Consider the following 26,244-nt stretch of genomic DNA (forward strand, 5'->3'; position numbering starts at 1 on the left):
ATACCAACAGATGGAGAGATATACCATGTTCTTGGATTGGAAGAATCAATATTGTGAAAATGACTCTACTACCCAAAGCAATGCAATCTATACTACCCAGATCCAATGCAATCCCTATCAAATAACCAATGGCATTTTTTACAGAACTAGAACAAAAAGTCTTAAAATTTCTATGGAGACACAACAGACCCCGAATAGCCAAAGCAGTCTTGAGGGCAAAAAACGGAGCTGGAGGAATCAGACTCCCTGACTTCAGACTATACTACAAAGCTACAGTAATCAAGACAATATGATACTAGCACAAAAACAGAAACATAGATCAATGGAACAAGATAGAAAGCCCAGAGATAAACCCACGCAACTAAGGTTAACTAATCTGACAAAGGAGGCAAGGATATACAATGTAGAAAAGAGATTTTCTTCAATAAGCGGTGCTGGGAAAACTGGACAGCTACCTATAAAAGAATGAAATTAGAACACTCCCTAACACCATACACAAAAATAAACTCAAAATGGATTAGAGGCCTAAATGTAAGACCAGACGCTATAAAACTCTTAGAGGAAAACATAGGAAGAATACTCTTTGACATAAATCACAGCAAGATCTTTTTTGATCCACCTCCTAGAGTAATGGAAATAAAAACAAAAATAAACAATTGGGACCTAATGAAACGTCAAAGCTTTTGCACAGCAAAGGAAACCATAAACAAGACAAAAAGGCAACCCTCAGAATGGGAGAAAATATTTGCAAACGAATCAGCGGACAATGGATTAATCTCCAAAATATATAAACAGCTCATGCAGCCCAATATTAAAGAAACAAACAACCCAATCCAAAAATGGGCAGAAGACCTAAATAGACATTTCTCTAAAGAAGACATACAGATGGCCAGGAAGCACATGAAAAGCTGCTCAACATCACTAATTAGAGAAATGCAAATCAAAACTACAATGAGGTATCACCTCACACCAGTTAGAATGGACATCAACAGAAAATCTACAAACAACAAATGCTGGAGAGGGTGTGGAGAAAAGGGAACCCTCTTGCACTGTTGGTGGGTATGTAAATTGATATAACCACTATGGAGAACAGTGTGGAGGTTCCTTAAAAACTGAAAATAGAATTACCATATGACCCAGCAATCCCACTACTGGGCATATACCCAGAGAAAACCATAATTCAAAAAGACACATGCACCCCAGTGTTCATTGCAGCACTATTTACAATAGCCAGGTCATGGAAGCAACCTAAATGCCCATCGACAGACGAATGGATAAAGAAGATGTGGTACATATATGCAATGGAATATTACTCAGCCATAAAAGGGAACGAAATTGGGTCATTTGTTGAGACGTGGATGGATCCAGAGACTGTCATACAGAGTGAAATAAGTCAGAAAGAGAAAAGCAAGTATCGTTTATTAACGCATATATGTGGAACCTAGAAAAATGGTACAGATGAACCGGTTTGCAGGGCAGAAGTTGAGACACAGATGTAGAGAACAAACGTATGGACACCAAGAGGGGAAAACCGTGGTGGGGTGAGGATGGTGGTGTGCTGAATTGGGCAATTGGGATTGACCTGTATACACTGATGTGTATAAAATTGATGACTAATAAGAACCTGCAATATAAAAAAATAAAATAAAATTCAAAAATTAAAAAAATAAAAGAGACCACCTGAGGCCAGATTAAAGGAGTGCAGGCCCTGCATACACCCTGATCCTTATCAGCAACCCTGGCCTTGAACCATTGTTATAAAACTCCTCACTAAATCCTCCCGGGTTGGGACCCACAGTTTGCGAGGGCAGGAGTCTGCTGTCTCCCCCTTTGCCTGGCCAAGCAATAAAGCTATTCTTTTCTACTTCACCCAAAACTCTGTCTGTGAGATACAATTCAGCACTGGTGCACGGAGCCTGAGTTTTCAGCATCTCAACCATAAAAAAAAATAATGAAAAATAAAGAATGATCTAAGAATATGAGTGCAAGCAATCCACCAATGTAGAATCCCACATGATTTATAAATTGCAAAGATATTTAACCTCTCCAGTAATTAGGGAAATGGTACAATTTAAACTTTACAGTTAAACCTTTTTTTCTGCCAATCTGGTGGGTGTCAAAAGTTTATGTCTGATGATATGATGACTATTACGTTTGTTGCTGCTAGTAGTGTAAATATGTATAGGTACTTTGGAGAGCAATATGGAAAATTAGGTATCTAGAGAGACTCAAATACACAAGAAGGCATGTACAGTATTGTTTATTGCAGCCTTGTTTATAATCCATCCCCCAAAATGACAGATACCCATCAATAAGGGAAAGAATAATTAAATTGTGCATATATACAAAGGAATATAACAGAAAATAAAAAAATAGACCAGAATTGACATCTGGACATAGATGAATTCTAATGACAGATGTTTAGTGAAGAAAGAGTAGCATTAAGTACAATATGGTATTTATATAAAACTTGAAAATTACTCTGTATTTTCTAGGAATACAAAGATATGTAGTAGAAGGGTGAAAACTTGCATGATTTTTTTGCATAGAGAAGAGTAGAGAGTCCAACCAGGGCAAGAGACAGGGGCTTCAACTCTGTAAGTTTATATTTCGTAAGCTGAGAAAGTGGTCATGGATATTCATTATATTATTCGCTTGCCTTTTTATATGTCAAAAATATTTTATAATAAAAGGAAAAAGAAAAGGTAAGAGAAAGGGAAGGAGCTACTGGGTACCTGGATCCCTCCCAGTATGGGGAATGAAGGACAAGGATTACCCAACTTTTTTGTTCAGTTAAGGACCCTGGGCCCTGGTTAAAAAAGGGAGAGTTCAAGGCAATAGAAATAAAAGCAAAAATAAACAAATGGGACCTAATCAAACTTACAGGCTTTTTTTTGTACAGCAAAGGAAACCCATAAACAAAGCAAAAAGAAAACCTAAGGACTGGGAGAAAATATTTACAAATGATGTGACAGACAAGGGCTTAATTTCCAAAATACACAAACAGATCATACAACTTAATAATAACAACAATTAAAAATCCCAATCGAAAACTAGGCAGTAGACCTAAATAGATACTTCTCCAAAGAGGGCATACAGATGGTAACAGGCACATGAAAAGATGTTCAACATCGCTAATTATTAAAGAAATGCAAATCAAAACTACAGTGAGGTACCACCTCACACCAGTCAGAATGGCCGTCATTAAAAAGTCTACAAATAACAAATGCTGGAGAGAGTGTGGAATGTAAATTTGTGCAGCAACCATGTTGGTGGGAATGTAAATTCGTGCAGCTGCTATGGAAAACAGTATGGAGGTTCTTCAAAAAACTAAAATAGATTTGCCATGTGATCCAGTAATCCCACTGCTGGGCATATATTTGTACAAACCTATAATTCAAAAAGATACATGCAACCGTATGTTCATAGCAGCACTATTCACAGTAGCCAAGACATGGAAACAACCTAAATGTCCATTGATAGATGAATGGATAAAGAAGATGTGGTACATATATACAGTGGAATACTACTCAGCCGTAGAAAAAGAATGAAATAATGCCATTTGCAACAACATGGATGGACCTAGAGATTATCATACTAAATGAAGTAAGTCAGAAAGAGAAAGACAAATACCATATACTATCAACTATATGTGGAATCTAAAATATGACACAAATGAACTTATCTACGAAGCAGAAACAGGCTCACAGACATAGAGAATAGACTTGTGGCTGCCAAGGGTGAGAGTGGGGTGGTGGAGGGATGGATTGGCAGTATGGGATTAGCAGATGCAAAATATAGGTAGAATGGGTAAACAACAAGGTCCCACTGTATAGCACAGGGAACTATATTCAATATCCTGTGATAAACCATAGTGAAAAAGAGTGTATGTATATATGTATAACTGAATCACTTTGCTATACAGTAGAAATTAACACAACATTGTAAATCAACTATGCTTCAATAAAATAATTTAAAAAAAAAAAAAAGTTTCTAGTGTTAATGTCCCAAATATTACATGGCATATACTTACACTAAGAAATTACTCATTGTTTACCTGGAATTCAAATTTAATGAGATGTTATGCATTTTTATCTGCTAACCCTATTTATATGACTAAATTTAAATGCTGAGTCAATTATATTTCAATGAAAAATAAATTTTTAAAAAATTAAGTAAAATTTAGATGTTAGGAAAGTTACAAATAAATCTTCAAATGCAGAAGTTTTTGTTAGTCATTGGACAGAGAACTTGCTACATGGAGGCAACTTGTCCTTGCTTTCAAGGAGAGTTGTTTCTTGGTATAATTTTGTTTTTGTTTTTTTCTTTTTAATACAATTGAATATAAAGTAGCTCACTTCTGTCACTTAAGACTAACCTGGATTGGTTGATTGGGTGGTAAGAAAGTTTTTACAAGTCACACTTCTGCCTTTTTGGTTTGGTTTAGTCTGAGGCTTTAATTAGTAGTCTTACTTATTTTTGGTCTCTTCTCCTCACCCTACTCCTTTTAAAATATTTTTCTTTTGAGGAGCTGTAAACAAACAATATATGCAAATGAAAGGGGTAGAGAGAGCAGCAAGAATTTTTTAATGCTTTACATTTATACAGTTACATGGCATATGAATTGAAATACTGTATTTTAATAAAGCTAAATATGAGAATACCTTTCCCAAGCATTACTATTTACTCTTTCATAACTCTCTGAATTAAGAAGTTTTGTTCAGTAATATCTCCAAAGTGCCTAAGTAAATATGCAGTTGTTTTTCTGATCTGCATTTCCTTAGATGCTTGCTTTAAATCGTGTAACATCATCACACCCATTTATGACTGCAGCAGATCTGATGGAGGCAAACCAGCTGTGTAGCATGGACTCTAAAGCAAATATTGTACATGGTGAGAAACCTGCTTAATTAGTAGTCTTTTAAATGTTTGAGTTTACGTAATGGTATGATTTTCAAAATTATAATTAACATTGGGTATAGTATTTTATATACAGAATACTTTTATATCCATACGTCCTTTAACTCAGCCCTTTAAAAGGTATTGTTCCTTCCATTTAAAGTGAAAGAAACTCGAGGCACTGCCTTCCTTGCTACATTGTAAATCCAGCTGAGACTGTATTGCAGGCGTTCTCATTGCACCAAGTACTAATGAAGAGCATTGGCTTTTAGCCATTTGGGGTTCACTATCCCTTTTGAGAATCTAATGAAACTTCTCCTCTCCAGGAAAAAAAAAAATTAGATATAATTTCCAGGGGATTAGAAATTCTGAATAATCGAGGGCCCTATGTAATTTTAAAGTTGTATCATAATTGCAGCTCTGGTTTATGTGGTTAAGTGTTAGATAGTATTGCCTCGAATCCTTGTACCATCTCTGGAAGTTTAGAAAGATCCTATTTTACATATATGAAAACTGAGCTCAGGGAGGTTGAGTAACTTTCTTAAGATTATTCAGATAATAGTGACTGAAACACATTTGAACCTAGAGGTGTGTCTTGACCTCCCTCCACCCCTCAAAACCATAATCTTTCACTTTATCCTTCTATTTGGAGGAAAGTTATTTCAATCTTATGTATCAGTAAATAAACTATACCTCATAGTTTGTTCCCCTTTTATTATAGGTCTGTCAGTCTTGGAAATCTGTCTTATCATAGCAATGAAACATTTAAATGACATCTATGAAGAGGAGCCCTTTAATTTTCAAATGGTTTATAATGGTGAGATGAGACATTGATATTTTCTAACACTACTACCCCCACTGCTTATTTGAAGCTACTAATGCTGTCATTGCTTTCTGTCCAGAGTTTCAGAAGTTTGTTCAAAGGAAGGCCCATTCTGTTTATAATTTTGAGAAACCTGTTGTCATGAAGGTAAGATTTTAATTTTTAAAGGCTTATTTTTACATCTGATTTGATTGTATATATCATAGTTGCACTTTCATTAATTTTGAAACATTAGGTATTATCATAGGAATTTTATTCAAAACAGACCAAAAAAAATCAATCTAAAAATGAAATGTTTGAATCATTCTGAAGAATGCAGCCAGTTCTTTTTACAGTTTTGGGGGTATACTGCCCTCTACTGTCTCGTCCTAGAACCGGCATCGTGCAAAGGATCTACTCGTTACAGTCATAACCCTATCCCTTTATACCTCTAAGGTTGGCTTTATAATCTCAGCAGTAAAAAGAGACCGAATGAGTCATTAAGAAAACAAAGAATCTCATTGGCTGGTGAGGGTATACAGAGAAAGTTTTGTTAGGGGTGAGGCATGAGTTTTAAAACTTGAGGAACTTTATTCTGGCATAGCATTGTCCACCAGAAATATGAGCCACATAATGTAATTTTAGATTTTCTAGTAGCAACAAAAAAGTTAAAAAAAAAAGTGAAATTAACTTGGACAGTAAATTTTATTTACTGTACCAAAATCTTTTGATCTATAGTCAATATAGAAAATTATTAATGAAGTTTTTTATTTTCTTCTGTGTTAAATCTTTGAAATTCTGTGTTTACATTTAAAGCACATCTTAATTCACTGACTATTTATTCATTGGAAATAATTGCTGTTTAGATTCCTTAAATTATTTAGCTGAAGTAGATTTACATTATGAAATTGTTTCAAACATACAGATTTTCTAAGTGTTAGTTTTTAAATTAAACTTAATAAAAATTAAATAAAATTAAAAACAGAGTCCCACATTTCAAATGCTCAAGAGCCCTGTGTAGCTAGGTTACCTATTGGACAGCACAGCTCTAGAGGACTTTATGGGAAGAAACACCTTTTTTGATTTTTTTTAAGCAGTGGTCCCATAACTTCTTTAGCATCCTTTATAAGGGATTAGTAGTCAGAATTTTATTTCTTACAGCAACCAAAAAATGTGAGATCAGGGCATTGCCATTTCTTAAAAACAATAGGAAAAGTATTTAGAATACTGGAGGTTGGTTTTTTCCTCCCTTCTTAATGTCCATATTTGTCTGATAGTCATAGCTTGTGGGAGTTGTATGAGTGGAAAGGTTTAGCTGAGCACTTAAATTTTTATGAGTAATTTGAAGCTGCTCATTTCTACATTTTAATTAAATGAGAAAGTATTTTGCTACCTAGAAATATTTTAAATCTCCTCAGTTTTATTCAGCCAGTACCTGCAGCCTCTGGTATTTTCTCATTTTCAGAAATTAATGGTGTCTGAACTGTTTCTCTTTTCATCAGAAGAATTTTTATAGTACATAAAGAATATATTCCAACAGTATTTTTCACAATGAGGCTTAAGAATAGAAAGCTCATAATCTATTTCAGTGTATCAGTATTTAATGGCTAGTAGGTCATGATTTAATGGTTTATTTTTTTATACATTAATAAAATACCTAACAAACATGGTTAGAAAAGACATAATACATGAATGTTAGAGGTAAGAGGAAGCAGACAGTAAAGAGCCCTATTAAGGTGGGGAAGATGAAAGAAAGGGACTTTCTGACAGGTTGTAGTGGTCTCTGTCAGACTTCTTAGGGAAACAGGAGCCTGTCTTCTCCTCCATACCCGTACCACTCTGCTGAATCATTTATTTATAGGATTAGCTGAACAGGTGTACTCCTACGGGTCTTTCCTGCCTCCCTCTCTTTTTACAGCTATATTAAACTTTTACACAGCAAAGTCTTACAAAGGTAGAAATAAAATGTAAAGGCGAATTTGAGTAACCTAGGCAATTAGTCAAAAAGTACTGGTCTTATCAGATCTTAGGTTTTTATAGAGAACTGGAAACTGTTAACTTAAGTACTAGGAGGAGATATGACATAGAATGAGGTTAGGAACAAAAACCATGTTGTACAAACTGAATTAAGTTTGCCCTGTTTATATTCAGTGATGCAGGGACGGATAAGTGTATATTGACACTGCCTCGTGTGATGTGTGAAGTTTTTATGAGGTTGATGAGAGTTGTTTTTGAACTTTACTGATATCTGTTAAGTTTTGTTTCCTGGTACTCTATTCCACAACTGACCAAAATCCTAACTGTTCTCTGAGTTAATGTTGTTTACTTTACTTCCCCTATTCAACCTAAACTATTTCTTTCATCTTTCAGGCCTTTGAACACTTACAACAATTAGAATTAATAAGGCCCATGGAAAGAACATCAGTAAATGCACAGAGGGAGTACCAGCTGATGAAACTACTTTTGGATAATACGCAAATTATGAATGCTTTGCAAAAATACCCTAACTGTCCTACAGATGTTAGGCAGTGGGCAACATCCTCCCTAAGCTGGTTATGAATATAACCATGGCTTCAGTTGTGAAGTTTCAGGCATACTTCTCTAAAGAATGTTGTCCTTTAACAAGATATGTTATTACATTTTCTTATATTTATAAAAATGTATTTTTGTATTTATGGGAGACTGTTAACACATGTAGCATCATGGCTGCGCCTTGCCTTTGAATCACGGCACATGAGCAGTTAAATGATTTATAATTCCAGTAATTTAGATTATGTTGTAGGTAGCTGTTCAAAAAAATAAATATGACTATTTCAGGGATTGAATCATATGCTTATTTAACACTTGTGAAGTATTTATGTGGTACATTTGAAGAGTTCACTTCAACCCAGCAGCCAGATGTTTTTACAAACCTTAAAGCAGTAAAGAAACAATGGTAAGAGTTGAGGCGTAATGAGTAATCTTTTGGTCCTTTGGGAGGTGCTGCAGTTTTTCTGTATTCATGGAAATTTGGGATTCTGTCCCAGACCCAGGTCTTCTAGTTCAGGAGACTGATCAGTTTGGCTAGAAGATGGTTCACATGGAAGAAAAAAGCAAAAAGTTTGAACGTTTTCTTCCAGGCTTCTTAAAATATGGTACTCATACCATCTACAGAAGAATCTTTTGTAGCATGTCTTAAAATGCAGATTCTGGGGCCTGTTCTAGGGACTAGCATTTGTCTTTCTGACACAGGCAGTTTAGGGGATCCTGTGAACCCACCCCCACAGAAAATGGAAAGTGTATGACGGTGCTAGCTAAACCTGCTTGTATCAAAATGTGGAGCCCTAGGAGGGAGGAATGTGGGAATGGCAAAGCATCAGGAATCCATGAACTAATGCTGGTATATGTTTAAAGTGAAATTTAGTAAGCATTCGTTAAGTGTTAGTGACTTCATTTATTCAAAAATATTTGATTGTCTATTATTTTCATGGAAGGTTTACTAAAGACAGACTCCCTATCCTTGTGTAGTTTGTAATCCTTTTAACTGTCAAAGACCTTATGATATTTAGTTACTGTTGTTTACAGGTGAGAAAACTAACACAGTAGTGGCCCTGTCCAGAGGATTGACAGACCCTGGAATTCAACTCATTTTGTTGACACCAAAACTCAGTAATGTGTTCCTTACCATGTATTTTTAAAAGTATACTCTAAAAAACTACTTACTTGGTTTTTTAAGAAGTATTGCGTTTAGAATGGAATATGAGATTTCTGTGCATAAAAATAGCTCTTTAGTAGTTGCAACCTGTTCTTTGCATACCGGCATTCTAAGTTTTCAGATCACTGTCATTTACTTTTCAGCAGTGTATTATGAAAGCTAAGGCTTGCACCCTGGTTCTATGCAATAGTCTACAGAGTTTTAGGGGATATTTTGCAAAAATACTTACCACGGTGGCATCACTATTACCAGAAGCAAGGATTTTGCACTTGAGCTAAGACTGTCCCTTTAAAATTTCTTCTCAACTGTTTAGAGAAGTACCCTCTGCTTAAAGGCACTGACCATAAAAGCACCCAAAGAACTGGCTTGAAGATTGCAAATTTTTATCAGCTTAAGATGCCACTAAAAGGTTGAGAGCCCTCACCTGCCTTACAGAAAATCCATCAATATCAGTGAAAGAGCTATGAAACACACTAGAAAAAATAGGTTAGCAGAGGTCATACAAATGAAGCATGTGCCTACATTTCAAGGGCATTTTTTTCAGAGGAATGTTGATGTTCCCCTTTCCACATTCCCTAATACAGAGAAGCTAAATATACTTAAAATTTTTTAAACTAACTTCATCTCTTAAATTGCTTAAACCATCATGAATAAAATAAAAACCAAATCTGAAAAGGCCCTAGTAAAAAGCTTTCGAGAATAATGTAAACAAATATGGCTTAAAGATATTTTCATTTACTAGAGGAGGAATGTAGCCTGTTAACAGCACAATCAAAAGACTGAAAACCAGGTGAGGAGGAATGTTAGCGCCATCAGTGCAGTTTTCACTCACGTGATTCCCTCCAGGTGCCCTACCAAAAACAGGATCTTATTAAGAAAAAAACAAAGTCTTTCCAGTTTTGTGGACATGCATGTGAATGGCTCTGAGGAGTTAAGAGCTGTTGGTCCAAACTTACCACATCATAATGCTATATATGTTGATTATATACTATTAACTGTCTGAAGAATCTGTTTTGCAGAAAAACGCTGTGGAAACAGTTTCGGTCTTTCCATAGAGATTCCTTGCAGATTCCACCATGGTTTGCATTTTCATTTGGTTTTAGAAGACAACACAGGTTCTTTCAAACCACCATAACCTAAGTGTTGCCCTTTCCTTCACCTTTACCCTAAAAAAATTGAGAATCCATGGGTGTGGACTGTGACGCTCAGTGTGACAAGGTAGGGCTCTTCCACCCCCACTGTCTTCGAAAGTCATGGGATAAACGAATTTGCAACACTAAAAATGTAAATGAATGCTAGCTTCCTTAGTGAGCTCTCTTACCGATTACCCTAAGTGAAAATACCAGAATTCTTCTGTTCAACTGGTAAACTAGTTATAGTTGGAAAGAGTAGTTTATGTCTTTGATGTCTATTACCTAAGCCACTTTTTTAAAATCTCCGTATGAAAAGCCAAGGTAACTAAGGCCATTTAGCCTCTCTTAAAATTGGCAGGACCAACATATGTAGTTTAGTGGGAATACAATCTGCTGACACAACAAAGGAGGGAAATGCCACAACTGACAAACCTCCCTTTCACCTATCCCCATTCTTGCAAATCTCAAGGTGTGAGCCTCACTACAAATTATAAAGCTACTGTTCCCCTCTTTAAGAACGTATAACTAAAGAAAAACTTCATATGCAAATCATACCATATTTATTTTTTTATTTAACTTGGGAATGGAATGGGGATAGCATACATTTTATTTGTACAATATTTAACAATCACTTACCCAAGGTGGGGTTTTATGGGACTTTTTTTTTTTCTTTTTTAACTTTTTGTTAAATACTTGCAGAAAAAATAGCAAGTACAATTTGACAGTAGTACAACAACCTGTGCCCAAAACACTGACAAGAAATACAGAGTAAAGCTAAAATAATTGTTTACCAATATTTTGAGAGGTAACAAATAGGATATGGGTTGAGACTGCATAAAAAATGTACTGCTGGTTGAATATCTGAGGTAAATGATGTTCAATCAAGATGCTACTTGTATCATTTTGCCCATAAATCAGTAAATAATTTTATGCACATTATACCAAATGTTCCTAAAAAGTAATATTTTAAAAAGGTAAAAAAGAGAAACTGGAAAATATCCGTGGTGAAGCATTTTTTTAAAACAGTAATCAGTTTATTCCACTGAACTATCATCTGGCCAGGATTTTTTCCCCTACCACCTGCATTTTACTTAAATGTAGCTGTTACCTAGGAGTGAGGAAAGGGGGAAGAAGAGATTCCTTTTAGTTTCATGATATATGACTCATTTTTAAGTTCTAAACTTTTTTTTTTCCTGATTGTATTTTCGAAACATCACCTATGAAGGATAGTGCAAGTTCACGGGACCAACAATTGTGAGGCACAGTCTCTGTTCTGGAATTCACAAGGTACCTGTAATAAACATTCAAACAAGAATCACACATCACATGCTAAAAACTTCCTAGCATCTAAAATACATACAAGAGCTGTGCAGGGCATAAACTTCGAATAAAGCCAAACACTGGTTAATCCATCAGTCCTATGGCAGTTGATCATAAAGCATTCCTTACACGGAGATCTGGGCAAGGTAAAGAGTATAAGTTAGAGCAGCAGTTCTGATGGGTGTCATAAAGGCAAAATACAAGACGAATCATAAGGAGCACCATACACATGAGGAAAGAATTACTGGGGTCTCAGTGTACCCCAAAACAAATCATTTTTCTTTTTTTTGATCTTTCTTTTTTTCAGTATCCCTAAGCTCAAAGTTTTTATTAACTTGCCCACTTACACTGACTGTAAACCAAACATGAAAATGCCCTGCAAAAGAAAGTTTTAACAAGACTAGGTATCAGGACAGGTAGTCACTGGAACATTCTTACTTTACTGCTTATAAAAAGTATTTTTCTGTCAATGTAATTCTCAAAAGGATACAGGTTTTAAAATTGGTTAGCTAGAGTTAAGTACAATACCCAGGATTTCTAAAAATTTTTTCTAACATGAAGAGAAAACTTTATTTTGTGAATAAGTGGTCTTATAAAATTTATCTCTAAGATTCACATAAGCCAAACATTCATCATAATATTCCCTTTTGTTTTCTTTTGGTTTGATTTTTTTTTTTAACTGTTAAAAACAGGACTGTTCACAACAGGTAGAAATTAGCCTTTAGGAGACCAACAGCTTTCCTGTATGAACATTCTCACCATCTTCCCTTCTTAATCAGTTTCCAAGTGGAAGCAAAACCAAACCAAGTACTTTTTGAAATAAAGGTGAACTCAGCATTGAAATGGGAATTCTTAGAAATACCACAAAGCCTTGGGTACATTATGTGACCAAGAGCACAAAGTTCTGTATGGTGTGTGGCACACAGACAACAATGCTGTTACTCTTCTTTCCCTCCCTGCTTAAGGAGTCTGTTGACCTATGTATTATTTATAAATAATATAATTTATTATTCCCAGAGATTAAGTGCATGTTTTATGTAAAATGTAGTGTACTGTGTGGTTAAATAGCCATTTGAAGACAACACATTCACAGTGAGCTCCTGATAGTGACACGTAAAAAATTCTTTTATAAAATTAATGTATGGGTTTTAAAATGACCTGACAAAAGAAGTACATAGCATAATACTGGCTATTTGTTGGTCATCAGTAATCCAGAAATTCAGGAAATTAATGTTTTACTTTGGCCTATAAATTTGAGAAAGAATCCAATTATATTCTAATGTAATATTGTTTTGAAAAGCACTTTGGCACCTACCTACCGTCAATTCCATTTTCTTATCAAAGATAAGGCATGAACTATCCTAAACTAATATCAGGGTTAGTTGTAAAAGCAATTCGTGGGAGGAGGCTAAGCTATGTTACCTATATCAACATTGGTTACCTCTAAATGTCATTGCATATTTTAAGTTATAAGAAGTTTAACTTGTTATCCCTGATTTGTTTTAAAGCAGTAACATCTGAAATCTGTGCTTAAAAACTTAAATCTCTATCCTAGGATAATTCTTGACATATCACAGACATCAAATATTACTCTGACAAGATGGCACCAAGCAGAAATATAGTGATAAAGTTACAAGTCTCAAAGCAGAGAGTGAGGAATTCTGGGTAATGACACTTCCTGAGGTGATCCTAAAACAGTGATAAAGAATGTCCCACACACTGTTTGGTGAAAAGAAATACACTACAATTTTACATATATAAATAGGAAAAAAAAAAAATCTATTTTAAAAGAATTAAAAATAATGAAGAGCTTTCCAGTGTTACAGCTCACTTTAAAAAATTTAAATCATGCTTTAAATTTTCAAATAGTCCCCAAGCACAGCACACCTAGAAAAATATGTAGGTAAGTATGCAATATTTTGGGAACTGGATATAAGATGAAGCTTTAAAACATGGGAGAAAGAGGGGAAAGAAAGACACCATTTTTTCATTTCAAAAAACAGCACTTTTTTTTTCCTTAAATCACAAGCTAGCACAAGAAAAGCTAAAACACTGCTTTACGAATGGCCACTTTCTGTTGGCACTAAGCATAGCTTACCTTTTTTCTTAAATAACACAGTGAATTTGTAATACCTTGTTACAAAACGGGTCAATTTATTATTCAAATTTTGTTAGTGTTTTCAATTTTATAATTTAGCAACCGTGGAACTGAGGTATACCTTGTTGAGGGAGGTTAAAGTAATGCTTGGAAGCCTCTTTACTGTACCCCACTTAGATGACTTTGTTTATGTACACAGAACAGCAGCACACTAAACATTCACAAGCTGTGTCATATTGGCATTACAATAGTCATTTATAGAAACACAACAGCAAATGCAATAAAAACAAGTTACCCTTTTTAAAATCTGAAATGAAAAGTTTTTGATTTTAAAAAAAAATAGCAGTAGTTCATTTAAGGAATTAGTGTCTTCGGACAGACATTAAGAAATCTGATGTCAGTTTTCAAACACTTGATTAGCCAGGTCCAAAAAGATCCTTGAATTTGGAGAGGGCCACATTCTTCATGTACACTTCTTCAAAAGTTTCTTTTTTTTTAGAGTTTGCAACTTTTCTCTTAGTCTCATGTCCTTCATGTCTCTGCTACAGGCAATGCCATTAAGTCTCCCAGAGCCACCTTTTGAAACGAGGGTCTTCTTTCTGAGATGTCCAGGAGACATCCTACTCATTTCACACAGAAAATAAACTGTAAGCAGTTTCGTTAGCAGCTCCAGTTCAGAGTCCCATTTCTCAGTGTGTACACATGGTGCAACCATCATAGACTAGATTCTTTGGGAGGAAAGTCAACATTTGTCACCATCGTGACCACTGTTACAATGTCCTCTGTGGTAATGATATTTGTTAGTCTTTGCATCTGAGTAATTCTTTCACCTACACATCCAGCTGATAACCTGGCTTCTGCATCGTGATCCCAACATTCTTCTATCGTTTCACAGAGCATTGCCATTCCCTAAAAAGGAAAAACACATTCAAACACCACATCAGTTTTTGTTTTCTATTAGGAAATAATAGACTAAAACCCGCACAAAGAAATTGCTATTTTTGTGGGTTAAAGAAAGTTTCAAGATTAGCCAAGTTTGATATTTGTCAACCTTCTGAGTATCTATTATACACAGACACATGGAGAAAAGCACTGAGAGAAATCAGTATTTTTTCTGAGCACTGGGACTATCACAGCAGGTGATTTTTTTCTTTTTTTTATTGGAGTATAATTGCTTTACAATGTCATGTTAGTTTCTGCTGCACAGTGAAGTGAATCAGCTCTATGTATACATATATCCCCTCCCTCTTGGACTTCCCTCTCCCCGACCCAATCCTACCCATCTAGGTCTTCACAGAGCACCGTTTTTTTAATTCCAAAAATCCCTGACCATTGTTCATAAACCAGGTAATTTAAATGCTAACCTTTGAATTGGATTCAAAACCAAGGCTTTAAGAAGTTTACCAATTTTTGTTTTCTTAGTTAATATCAGCATTTCTACCTTGCAGTTGAAGTAGGAAAAAAGGTTAGAAAGCCAACCTTAAGGATTTTCTACCTGGCTTTATCCATGTTTCTAATTATATCTATCTAGACCAAAATAACCAGGGCAATTTTGTTCCAGCCTTCACCTACTTAGTCTCTTAAGTTCTTAAGAACGTGAAAATCATCCAGTCCCAAATCAAAATGCAAAAACTGTCATGGAGAGGTGAAAACTGGGCGCTTCACTTTCTTAAATGACCTGGGAAGGTGGTGATCAGCAAGGTTACCCGACTATCCACAGGCTCAGAGCCAGGCATTCCTCCCCTGGGAAGATCTCCAAACAGGGGGCACACTCATCTGCACAAGACCACAGAGCTGAGCTCCCCAAGGCTCTGACCTCACCATCTCCCTCACCAGTGTACATAGCCTTAATTCTGTTGTTTCTAGAACTCTAGTTCAGAATATCCTGTATGAAGACCACCACCTCAGAAAAAAAGAGAAATGTGCAGAGATATCAATCCTTCCTCTGAAAAACATTTTTTATTGGAAATTCAAGTGCAAAGCTAACTATATAACTTACAGCATGTTTCTGCCAATAATCTCTTAGAACAGGCCTCTTTTTTTTATGCACAACAACTTCCTGCATGTCTTCAAGAGAGGGATGCTGGCCAATTTCCTCCTCAAATGGCAACATGTACTCATCTACAGGTCCTGAAATGTAAAAAAAAGGGGAAAAATCATTTTAATTCAAATCTTCCTAACTTCCAAACTGGAACAAGCTTTCTAAAACACACTCTGTGTCACCTTTTCCCAACTGTCATATGCTATAGTGACAGGAGAGAAACAAACGCTCAACTGTACTTATACCGCAGTGTGATGCAAACTAGAGGAAATCAAAAAGTCTGTAATTTGGCGTGTTAACTCTGCTAAGGACTGTGAAAGGAGCTTTCTTACCTGTTCTATAAGGAATGCCTATCTCTGTTTGTATATAGCACATAGGGAACCATGGATCTCTGCATATTAAGGACATAATAGCTCTTTAAGGTACCCACTCCTCTTGCAATTCAGATCAGACTGTAAACAGTAGTGCTTTCATCTCTGAAGATTTTGGGTTCAGTCTGCTATAACCATCTTTATTCTGACATTCTGACTCTACATGAGGAATTAGGTACCCTGGAGTCACACCTCTTCTCTGCCCTCACAAGAGCTGCCAAATATTGTTTTTTAAAAATCACAAATGTACTCTACAAAAAGGGTTCCCAACAAGTCAGAATGTGCCTTCACAGACAAGCAAGATTTATTCTACAACATGTTCCTTTTTTTCTTAGGCCTACTCAAATATGGAAATTCAGTTAGGAGTTCGTAATAACTAATAATTGATGAGCACTTATGCTGACCAGGAACTTTATATTATTTGCTTCCATTTTATCTTCACAGAGTGAAGGTGGCATTACCCTATTTTACAGATAAGAAAGCAGCTCAAAAAAAAGTTCCATAATCTGCACAAGGGCATACAGCTGTTAAGTAATAGAGGTGGAATTTGAATCCACCTCAGTGACTCTAAAGTCTGTGCTTTCAATCACTAAACTGTCTCCCCTTGACAGAAATTGGTCACTAATGAGCAATTTTAGTGACCAGATGTGTCTATATAGACATAAACCTTGTACAAGTTCTCAAAACACACCAAATACTCCTGCATAGAATATAAGTTATCAACAGCTGATCAAGAAGGAGGCCATCTAACTCAACCCTGTCTAAATATAAGAATCCTTGATGGCTGGATAGTCAGTCTCTGCTGAAGCATTTCCAATCACTTAGAGTACTGACATTCTAAAGGTGTCTTATTTAACCCTTGCTACTCAAAGTGCGGTCCACAGGTCAGCAGCACTGGCACTGATGGGTAGCTTGTAAGAAATGTAAGTATCAGGCCCCACCTCAGACCTACTGAGTCAAAATCTGAATTTTAACAAGATTCCCAGGAGTTTGGTTTGCACATTAAAGTTTGAGAATCACTGAACTGAACCATCAACAATTAGCCATCAAAAAAATTGAAAAGCACTTACGTTAGCAGTGTTCATACTGTCCCCTCTGCTTCAATTTCTGACTTGAATCAGAAATGCCTGACTCCGCAATTGAGTATTTCATAGCACGTGCAAGGCATTTAAGAAATGTAAGCATCTATCCTATTCTTTTTCCATAAAAACTTCCCTGATAACCTCTCCTCCCCACAAACAAAGCAAGTCCTCACACCTCTAAACTCCCATAACACTCCCTTAACATTTCTCAGGTATTAACATTCATCCAAAAACATTTACCTATGTAGACAAGTCATACTTACCTTACTCTGGAGTTAATTGTCCAGGATACATTTTATCACCTTAACTAAACTGTATATTACTTGTGTATCCCCCATAACACTGCATCCAATTGGCTTGCTTTGGAGAGTTCATATTAATGAAATTCTTAAGAAATGTATTTTCCTGTAACATCTGCCATCTAACCTACTTGTGCCTCCATAAATGCACACAATAAATGCATTTTTTCTTCCACTTTGAGCCAAAACACACTGAACAGCTTACTCTTCTACCTATAGACGTCTAAGCTAAAATTATATCCAAATTGCTTCAACCTTTCTTAGGTTCTGGATCCATTCCCATGCCAATTTTGGAAGAATGAATGGCTGTCCATTCCTGAGCACTTTCCACTAAATTCCCTTTAAAAGCAGAGTATCCCAAATCAAGTTTCATATACCAGAGGTAGTCTGTCCTACACTGAGAAACTATCAGTACTCAGAAAATATTCTTATAAACATAGGTTAAGATGGTTATACCTTTTATAAATTAAAATTTAAAAAGATCAAACTAATTTACTTGGTTTGGGAGTTTAATAGTCAGGAAATTTGCCTTATATTCTCATATCCAAAAAAGTGTAGTATAATTGGAGAGAGTAGAGACCTTCTGAGGAGCACTAAAGACAATACCTACAACGCTATAATTCTGTCACACGAGGAATATAATATGCAGGTTTATAATGAGTCAATCAATGTAAATATTTTTAGGACTTGAAAAGGACTTCAAGAACAAGAACTAGGAATCCCTTAGAACCAAGGTGATGTGCTAGGGAGTGTAACTTATGTTCACAATAATGTCTACATCAGATCAGACTTACAAAGCTTTAAGGAGGCAGAATCTAACTTGTGGTATAACACACGCTCAGTTCTGGGTCATGGAGGATAGAATGGTAACTCAATCCATCACGGGAGGGCTGAACAGACAGCCTGAGTATCCTGGGAGTCAAAATCCCCCGACTCTATATGCACCTCTTCTCACCCAAGAGTTGACTTTAACTCTTAGGTGTCTCAGGACCCTCGTGATCTAACCAAAGTAGCAGCCCTCTCCCTGAATCTGGATCAGAGTTTCAAATCTTGATTTCACCACTTACCACTCTGCAACTAAAACAGACAAGCTACTTAATTTCTAGTTAAAATTTGAGCGTCAAATTCCTCACAACTGAGGTGATAATTACCTCCAAAGTTGTTTTAGGAAATAAGCTAAAGGTATGTAAAGTGCCCAGCAAAACATCTGGCAATGGTAATGGATCAATACATATCAGTACCTTTCCTCTCCCGCCCTCCCCATCCCCTGCCTCCTGAATTTTCTTTATGCTACCACCTCTTGGAGTCTATTTAAAAAAAATTGTACTTTAAAATATTACCTTAGAGAGTAATCAACCCTTTTCATACATGTGTAGTAGGTACAGGTATACATATATATGTATATGTCTTTTAAAAAAATATATGTTCCCTTACCATCTGCAGCAGTACAGCGAGAGGCCAGTTCCCACAGGACTAATCCCATGGCGTACATATCTATCCTCAAAAATGCATCCCTTTGGAAGTTTATAGCACCCTCTAATACCTCTGGAGCCATATACCTTCGGGTACCAACCTGAAAAAGATGTTGAAAGCAAGCAGCACTTACTAACTTTGTGAACTAACATTTTATGATTTTGTAAAGAGAATCAAAACCAAGTGTGCTCTAATATCAGGTTAAGATAACTAAATTATGACTACCAGAATTTTATTCCATTTCAAGTAATACAACAGCCAAGACCCTGGAAACAGTGGATGCAACCATCAGTAGGGACTGCTTAAATAAGTAAGAGTACTATGCAGCTCTTAAAAAAAACATGAGGTAAATCTATAAAGACAAATATGGAAAGATTTCTAAAAATACTGTAAGATGAAAACAGCAAAGAACAAAGCAGTATATATACTAAGATCCCTTCTGGATACACTTAATAGATATATCAACAGACATTATGCTGGTCTAGGCTTCGACTTTTTCCCCCTTCTGGAAGTAATCACAAGAAACTGAACAATGGTTATTTGGAGAGAGGATGGAACAGAGAAAAAAGGCTGTATACTTTTCAACTGTACATTGTTTGAAATGTATCTTTTTAAAAAAAATACTCCTTTTGAGGGTTTCTGTGTACGAAAAAAAAAAACCTAATAAACAATACAAAACATAAAACGAATTAGCCAAGTAAAGGATGGATAAACTTTTTAAAGTTCTGTTTCCACAAAATCTATGTATTTGTTTCTTCATGAATTCTGTCTTAAATTCTTTATTGATATCTGTCCCTAACAATCTGGTATTTCTTAGTAATGTAAATATGGTTACTAAGCTAGCACAGCTAACTTTGGTTGGTGCTTGACAAGATTCATATATGAACACTTAAATAATTTCTGTGAGATAGGTGGTTAGATTAATCCACTTGAGTTTAATAGGTCTAGGGAGTGGCCCAGATACTGGTATTTCCAAAAGCTCCATTGTTAAGTGACTATCATCTATAGACTAGAAGTTGGGCAATTATCTGCAAATATACATATAAAGAGATGTTTAAGAAAAAATGATAGATCACTAAGACCCTGAAGTTCAAAAACCCGAAGTTTTTAATTCATTTAATAAGGAGAACACTTTAAAGAAAGGGTAAAAAGGGAGCTTTGCCTTTTTTGCTACTTTAAGTAACTATTTTAATTGTACTGTAAGCAAGCTTTTCCCCCAAATTTACTTTTCTCCTGAAGATAAATGTATGCCTTCCAAAGTACTTCTTTTCTTACGAAATGATGACATCTTCCTTTTCAGTATAAAATGTCCTCTCTTTTATAAATTGATGATGATATTAGAGAAAAATGTTATTTTTTTTTCCAGTGTTCTTTGCAATATATAAAATATGCAATAATAAGCATTTTGAAACTTTCTGGTCCATGAAATCTAAAGTCAAGGAATCAATCATGTATTATTCATTATTATTCATATATATGTATTCAATACATATATATATGTAATTATTATGTATTATTAGTTATTTTTACCCTCATCATGTAAGCCAATCATGAGGGCATTAAAAGATACGAATGAAGGGAGATTCGTCTGGTGCTTTGCCATGACCTAGAGGGGTGGGATAGGAAGGCTGGGAGGGAAGCTCAAGAGGGAGGGTATATAGGGACATGTGTATGCACATGGCTGATTCACTTTGGTGTACAACAGAAACTAACACAGTACAGTGAAGCAATTATACTCCAATAAGGATCTATTAAAAAAAAAAAAACTTGAAAAAAAAAAAAGATACGAATGAATCCCCAAATTCTTTTCTTACAAAGGGGGGAGGTTAATAAGGTACCAAAGGATTAAACTCTTCCCAAAATTTAGTCTTAAGGTAATCAGACAATCAGCTCAGAAGCCTGGTCCTAGGCTTCCTGCACAATCTCCCATCTCAGTTACATTCTCCACAAAACTGCCTTCCTTCCCAAATACATATGTTGTCAACTTTTCTAGAACTATGACTGCTGGCTAAATTCTTAAATCATTAGTCAATGTTGCCAAAATTTGTTGTGCTATGTTCTTGGAGGTCAGTAGGACACACTGGGCAAAAAGAAAGTTGAGAATCAGATGATCAAATAATTTGCCTGATTTGAAAGGTGAAGTAATGACTGTGCAAAATCATTTGGCTTTGTAAGGAAATATCACCTTTCAGGTCAAACTGGTTTGAAAACACCTTTCTTAGAGCCTCAGTTTCTGAGAATAAAACGTATGGATAATGTTCTTTTCCTCTTTGGCTTCCTTAAAGGCTCCCATTGCTGAGGTCTCTGTGCAGACCTTGGTTAGTAGAGTTAAACTCCTTGCTCAGGGCCTTACAAGTGCTCGGAACTCTGGAGAGAATTCAGAGAAAAGCTATAAAGTTGATTAAAGAGTTAAAGAAGCAACAGAGACCAAGAAGCAAGAAACTATCATTGCTGTCTGGAAAAACAGGCACTAGATCTTAGTGCATCATAACATGAAGAGTGACTGATTATTCCTCCATTCCTCCTAAGACAGTGAAAGAATCAACAAGTTAAAACTAGTAAGTTAATATTAAGAACTCCCTAAAAGAATGAGGCCTATTAAAATGTGTTGGATTCTTCTTTGATTAGTTTTAAAAATAGAATCCTGTGACATCTAAATTGTTTTATGAATTGCTTGATCTAAAACCACCTGAGGTCCTAACAGTCCTTCATCACCATATGAAAATATCTTCCTCAGCAAATTTAACATATTACTCTTAAGAGAGTCATTTTTATATTAGATACCAACTTAAGAACCAGCACAATAATTTTAGACCAACTGATCCCAGATGCCATCTAAGAAAATATGGGACAAGATTATTTTTTCTTACAGTTTACAGTTATCATCCTTACCTGTCCATGGGTATCACCTGCAGACTTGCCAGCCTCAAACTTTAACGCCAACCCAAAGTCAGCAATGCAAGCTGTCAGATTGTTTTTCAACAGCACATTTTTACTTTTGATGTCCCTTGCAAATAGAAAGATAAAGTATTCAAATTCAGTTTAAACAAGTTATCTTTTAAATTTTTTGACTGTAAGTAAGGAGAGACTATGTATGCTTTAAAAAAAATAGTTATTTCAAAGTATGAAATACAGAAAAGGGGAGAGGGACGAAAAGTTTAAGTAAAGTCTCCAGATAGCTTGAAGCACAAGAGTACCTAGTCGACCTAGTCGTATCCATTACATGGACAATAAGAAGGAATTCTCTCCATAAAGCAGTTTTATAAAGAGCTGCCGTTCCAAAAATACTGTCCAGCCTACATGTTACCTATGTCACTCCTAACTACCAATCATAAAATTGTTGTTTTTTAAGATAATAAGCATATTTCAGAGTTTATAGTTAGAAACTCTCATTGACACTGAAATTTAAAAACCAAAACGAAAGAATTTTCAGTAATAGCTGAATTAGAGCTTTTTGCCTATTGGCACAGGCCTACATTTTAAAGCCGTCCCTTGTTTTAATGGTTCTTATTATATTCACCAACTTGGCTGTACAAAAGCATCTCTACAAATGTATAAGAGAAATTTTTCACCATAAACATACACTGCTCCAGCTGGATCCTGGTGTTCCAAAAAGCGTAACCATTTTAAGGCAATCAGATGTCTTCCTCTACACATTAGCCTCTTCTAGCTCATCCTAGGGCTTACTATACCCCAGTAAGCTCAGTAAGCTTGTTTACCCCAGTAAACACACCGGTGCCATGAGCAATGGTAAATTTATGTGTGCAGACACAGAGACCAAGTGTGAGACAGAGGACGCACAGAGAGACAACCACAAATGCTACAAAAATCAGTTTTAGACTCAAATGATTTTTAGGGACCCTACTTACAATAACCTTTGGGGGTTCCAAAGGATTAGTTCCCTATAGGACTAGGTGAGGCGAGCAAAAATCCAGGAAGAGGCGGTTAGACTGTATGTAGGAAGGTGAGAAGGGAAGCTATTTCTGAGGTAGAAGTCATTTAAGGTTTTCAAAATCAGAATCTACATTAGAACTGGAATAAAAGTAATGCCTCCCAGCAACCTAAAACACCACCTGATGGCACTCAACTAAGTATTTGTTAAATGAATCAGGTAATTTAAAACATCCATCTTTAAACTGAATATAAGATGACAGATTGATCCCATGTTCAAGGAAGTCAAACACACAATGGCAAATTGAATCCCATGTTTAAGGGAATTAACGGTTTCCCTTTTAAGGATATGACAATTGTTGGGTCCAAGTACTATTTCTTCACCGAAAAATAAAATTTAGTAAGCCCAATTATTCAAATAATACCTCCTTCCACCTCAACTTAGGTAATGATCACATGGTCATTCAAAACACAAGCAAAAAAGATACTCAAAATCTCTCAATTACATCCCCTTATACCTATTTATAATCATCTTTGAAGTAAATCATGTTTTGAGGTAAAACAAATTTCTCCTTTGAGACAAAGAAAATACACTTTCATTCTTAACTGTGTTTTCGGAAATGAGACAAATTGAAACATAAGTCAATAATTAACCTTTGATAATGATGTTAATATATACATTATCCAAAATACTTCCTGGCCAATCTCAAAGCTAATTTGAAAAACAAGTGAAAATCAATGCCTCCTATAGCATGATTAGGTAACTAGGGGAAAAATATATTTTGCCCAGGGGACTGAAAGTTTAAATAATAAATACTGAATTATTGGGTAAAATAATATAAATTTAGCTCTACCTGTGAGATATGGCGGGTTTGTGGCCATCTTTTAGGCCAGGTATATCCTCATGTAAATATGCCAATCCTCTAGCCATGGTTTCTGCAATATGACACAATTCATTCCAAGAGACCACATTAGCCTTAAGAAAGTCTGATAGTGAACCCTAAAGAAAGGGGGAAAAAAAACAACTTATGTTCTTGACAAAAGCCATATGTATATGGAGACTTTCCTTTTTACTTTTAAGAGGTCATGGAAGGCAACATAGCTTTCCTTTCAGTGAATAATATACAAAACACAATCTTTCTGGAATGGTTCAATTTCACATTAATAAACATTTGAAAGGAATACCACTAATCTTTAAAGGTTTGCTACAAGCACAGTCGGTCAATTTCCCATTGAGAAGGCAAAATTTACAAAAAAAAAAAAAAAAAAGATTATTGAAAATCTAAAGTTCTAGAAAATATTTTAGAAGTTAAAATATACTGACTATAGAGATGTTATAAATAGGACTAGGAGAACAAAAAATTAAAACATATGAACAACAACTAACCTAAAGAATCTTCCTCTAGAGATTACTGCCAACCTTTTAGTCAAGAATTAAGGGAATTAAAACAGCCACTTTTTTCTGACAGTGATGAAACTGATTGCCAAGAAGATCACAATTTCCTACTTCATTAATGTATACTTTCATACTAACTCTGAAAGCAGAAAAATTGAGGAAAAATAGCAAGTGTGTTTTGGTGGTAATTATCCTACAAATTAGTGACTGATCAAAGATCAGATAAATTTCCTGACCCTAGTTTTGTCACTAAGTGCCATCGATTAAAGAATTTTAAGAAACAAAATTCAAGCTGAAAAAATGTCTCATGTAATAAAAGTGGACAGTAAATGGTAAATGAAAATTCCTAAGCATTGGCTATACTAAAATAATTATTTGTAACAGAGGTAATTGCAGCACAAGAAATCAGGGACAAAAGACTGGTATTATTTAAGTAGAGGGTTAGATGAAAAAGTTGTCATCTTTGTTCTTCTATTAAATAAATCATTTTTAAAACAGGTTTTTATTTATAAATATTAACCAACTATAATAACACACTGTTCCCAGAAAAATAAGTGAGGGCTTTGTAGCCAACATTAGGAAGTAAGCCAACCCTGACTTCACTGAGTTAAAATGGAAAGTCATTTTACCTTTTCATGAAATGCTGTGATTAGCCAAAGATCCACATCAACACTGGTGCCTCGTTTTTCTGCACCAATGAACTGTAATATGTTCTCATGCTTCATTCCAGGCAAACTATAGACTTCATATTCATTCTGCCATGACTGTTTGTCCTAGAGTTAAAAAGAATAGTAAGAATGCAAAGAACACAGGCAAATAAACCATATCTAAGAGGTTACTCAAGTAAGTTCTAAGGCAATTTTTTTTAAAGGCTAAGTATTAAGAGATTCTTTGGTTTTGTTTTGTCCTGTTTTTTAATAAAAGAAAATTTTGACAACAGGTAACAGTTACATACCAAATGCCTGCCCTGCCCCATTCCTTCAAACATACTTTTTTGTGTTTATAATTTGTAAACATAGAAGTTGATCAGAAATACTGCACTTCTGAATCCTAACAATGGCAACACATTCCACATACAAGTTAGTACTACAGTGTAATTTTATCACGGTGTGAAATTACCTGTGTTACTATTAAGAATAATCTCTCTGAGAGATGAAATTCAGGGAGAATGACTTCATCTAAATAGAAAACAAATTTTTTCAAACACTAACAGCATGTCAAACCTTCTTAACAAAATGTTTAGAATACCCTGCAGAGTCAATAAGAGAGCAATGGGGTATAAATATGCAATACAATAATTTGAAACACCACAGATTCACTTGTGCCTGCAAGTGATCCATGCCTCTTACATGTCTACTTATAAAGGATTAGTTTCTTTTCACAATGGGAGAATAACGAAAGTGGGAGGCACCATAGCATAACAGTTAGGAACCCTCTGGATCCAAGCTATCGAAGAACCTTTGGCATGTGACATAATCATTCAGCTTCCTGATCAGCAAAACAAGGACTGTAGTGTGTGCCTCATAGGGCTGTTGTATTATACATATATTGTGTGTTATATTATATGTATGGTAATAATACATAGTAGTGAGTACTCACATATGTAAAGTACCTCTATCTGACACAATAGAACCATTCAATAAAATTTTAGCTACTGTTGTTGTTGTTACTCTTATGTTAATAGCATCCAAATGCGCTTCTCTAATTTTTAAGCTTCCTCACATGAAATAAGAACCCTGATCTTC

General features: G+C 35.4%; 2 protein-coding genes across 6 annotated transcripts in view; one reads left to right on the forward strand and one right to left on the reverse strand.

Annotated features, from left to right (window-relative positions):
• Positions 1 to 8,521, forward strand: part of ORC4 (origin recognition complex subunit 4) — a 105,221-nt gene extending 96,700 nt beyond the window's left edge. For all 4 annotated transcript variants that reach the window (XM_082397247.1, XM_082397244.1, XM_082397245.1 and 1 more), the window contains 4 exons: positions 4,785 to 4,893; positions 5,621 to 5,716; positions 5,802 to 5,869; positions 8,072 to 8,521. In XM_082397247.1, coding sequence (XP_082253373.1) covers positions 4,785 to 4,893; positions 5,621 to 5,716; positions 5,802 to 5,869; positions 8,072 to 8,260 — 462 coding nt within the window. In that variant the 3' untranslated portion in view covers positions 8,261 to 8,521. The remainder of the gene's footprint in view (positions 1 to 4,784; positions 4,894 to 5,620; positions 5,717 to 5,801; positions 5,870 to 8,071) is intronic.
• A 2,559-nt stretch (positions 8,522 to 11,080) lies between these two features.
• ACVR2A (activin A receptor type 2A) overlaps positions 11,081 to 26,244 on the reverse strand; it is an 84,715-nt gene continuing 69,551 nt past the window's right edge. For both annotated transcript variants that reach the window (XM_082397242.1, XM_082397243.1), the window contains exons 6-11: positions 25,129 to 25,272; positions 23,958 to 24,103; positions 22,105 to 22,219; positions 19,174 to 19,312; positions 15,946 to 16,076; positions 11,081 to 14,855 (exon numbers count right to left, since the gene is read on the reverse strand). In XM_082397242.1, coding sequence (XP_082253368.1) covers positions 14,661 to 14,855; positions 15,946 to 16,076; positions 19,174 to 19,312; positions 22,105 to 22,219; positions 23,958 to 24,103; positions 25,129 to 25,272 — 870 coding nt within the window. In that variant the 3' untranslated portion in view covers positions 11,081 to 14,660. The remainder of the gene's footprint in view (positions 14,856 to 15,945; positions 16,077 to 19,173; positions 19,313 to 22,104; positions 22,220 to 23,957; positions 24,104 to 25,128; positions 25,273 to 26,244) is intronic.

This window comes from Balaenoptera borealis (assembly GCF_965194805.1).
Source record: "Balaenoptera borealis genome assembly, chromosome: 6".
NCBI lineage: Eukaryota > Metazoa > Chordata > Mammalia > Artiodactyla > Balaenopteridae > Balaenoptera > Balaenoptera borealis.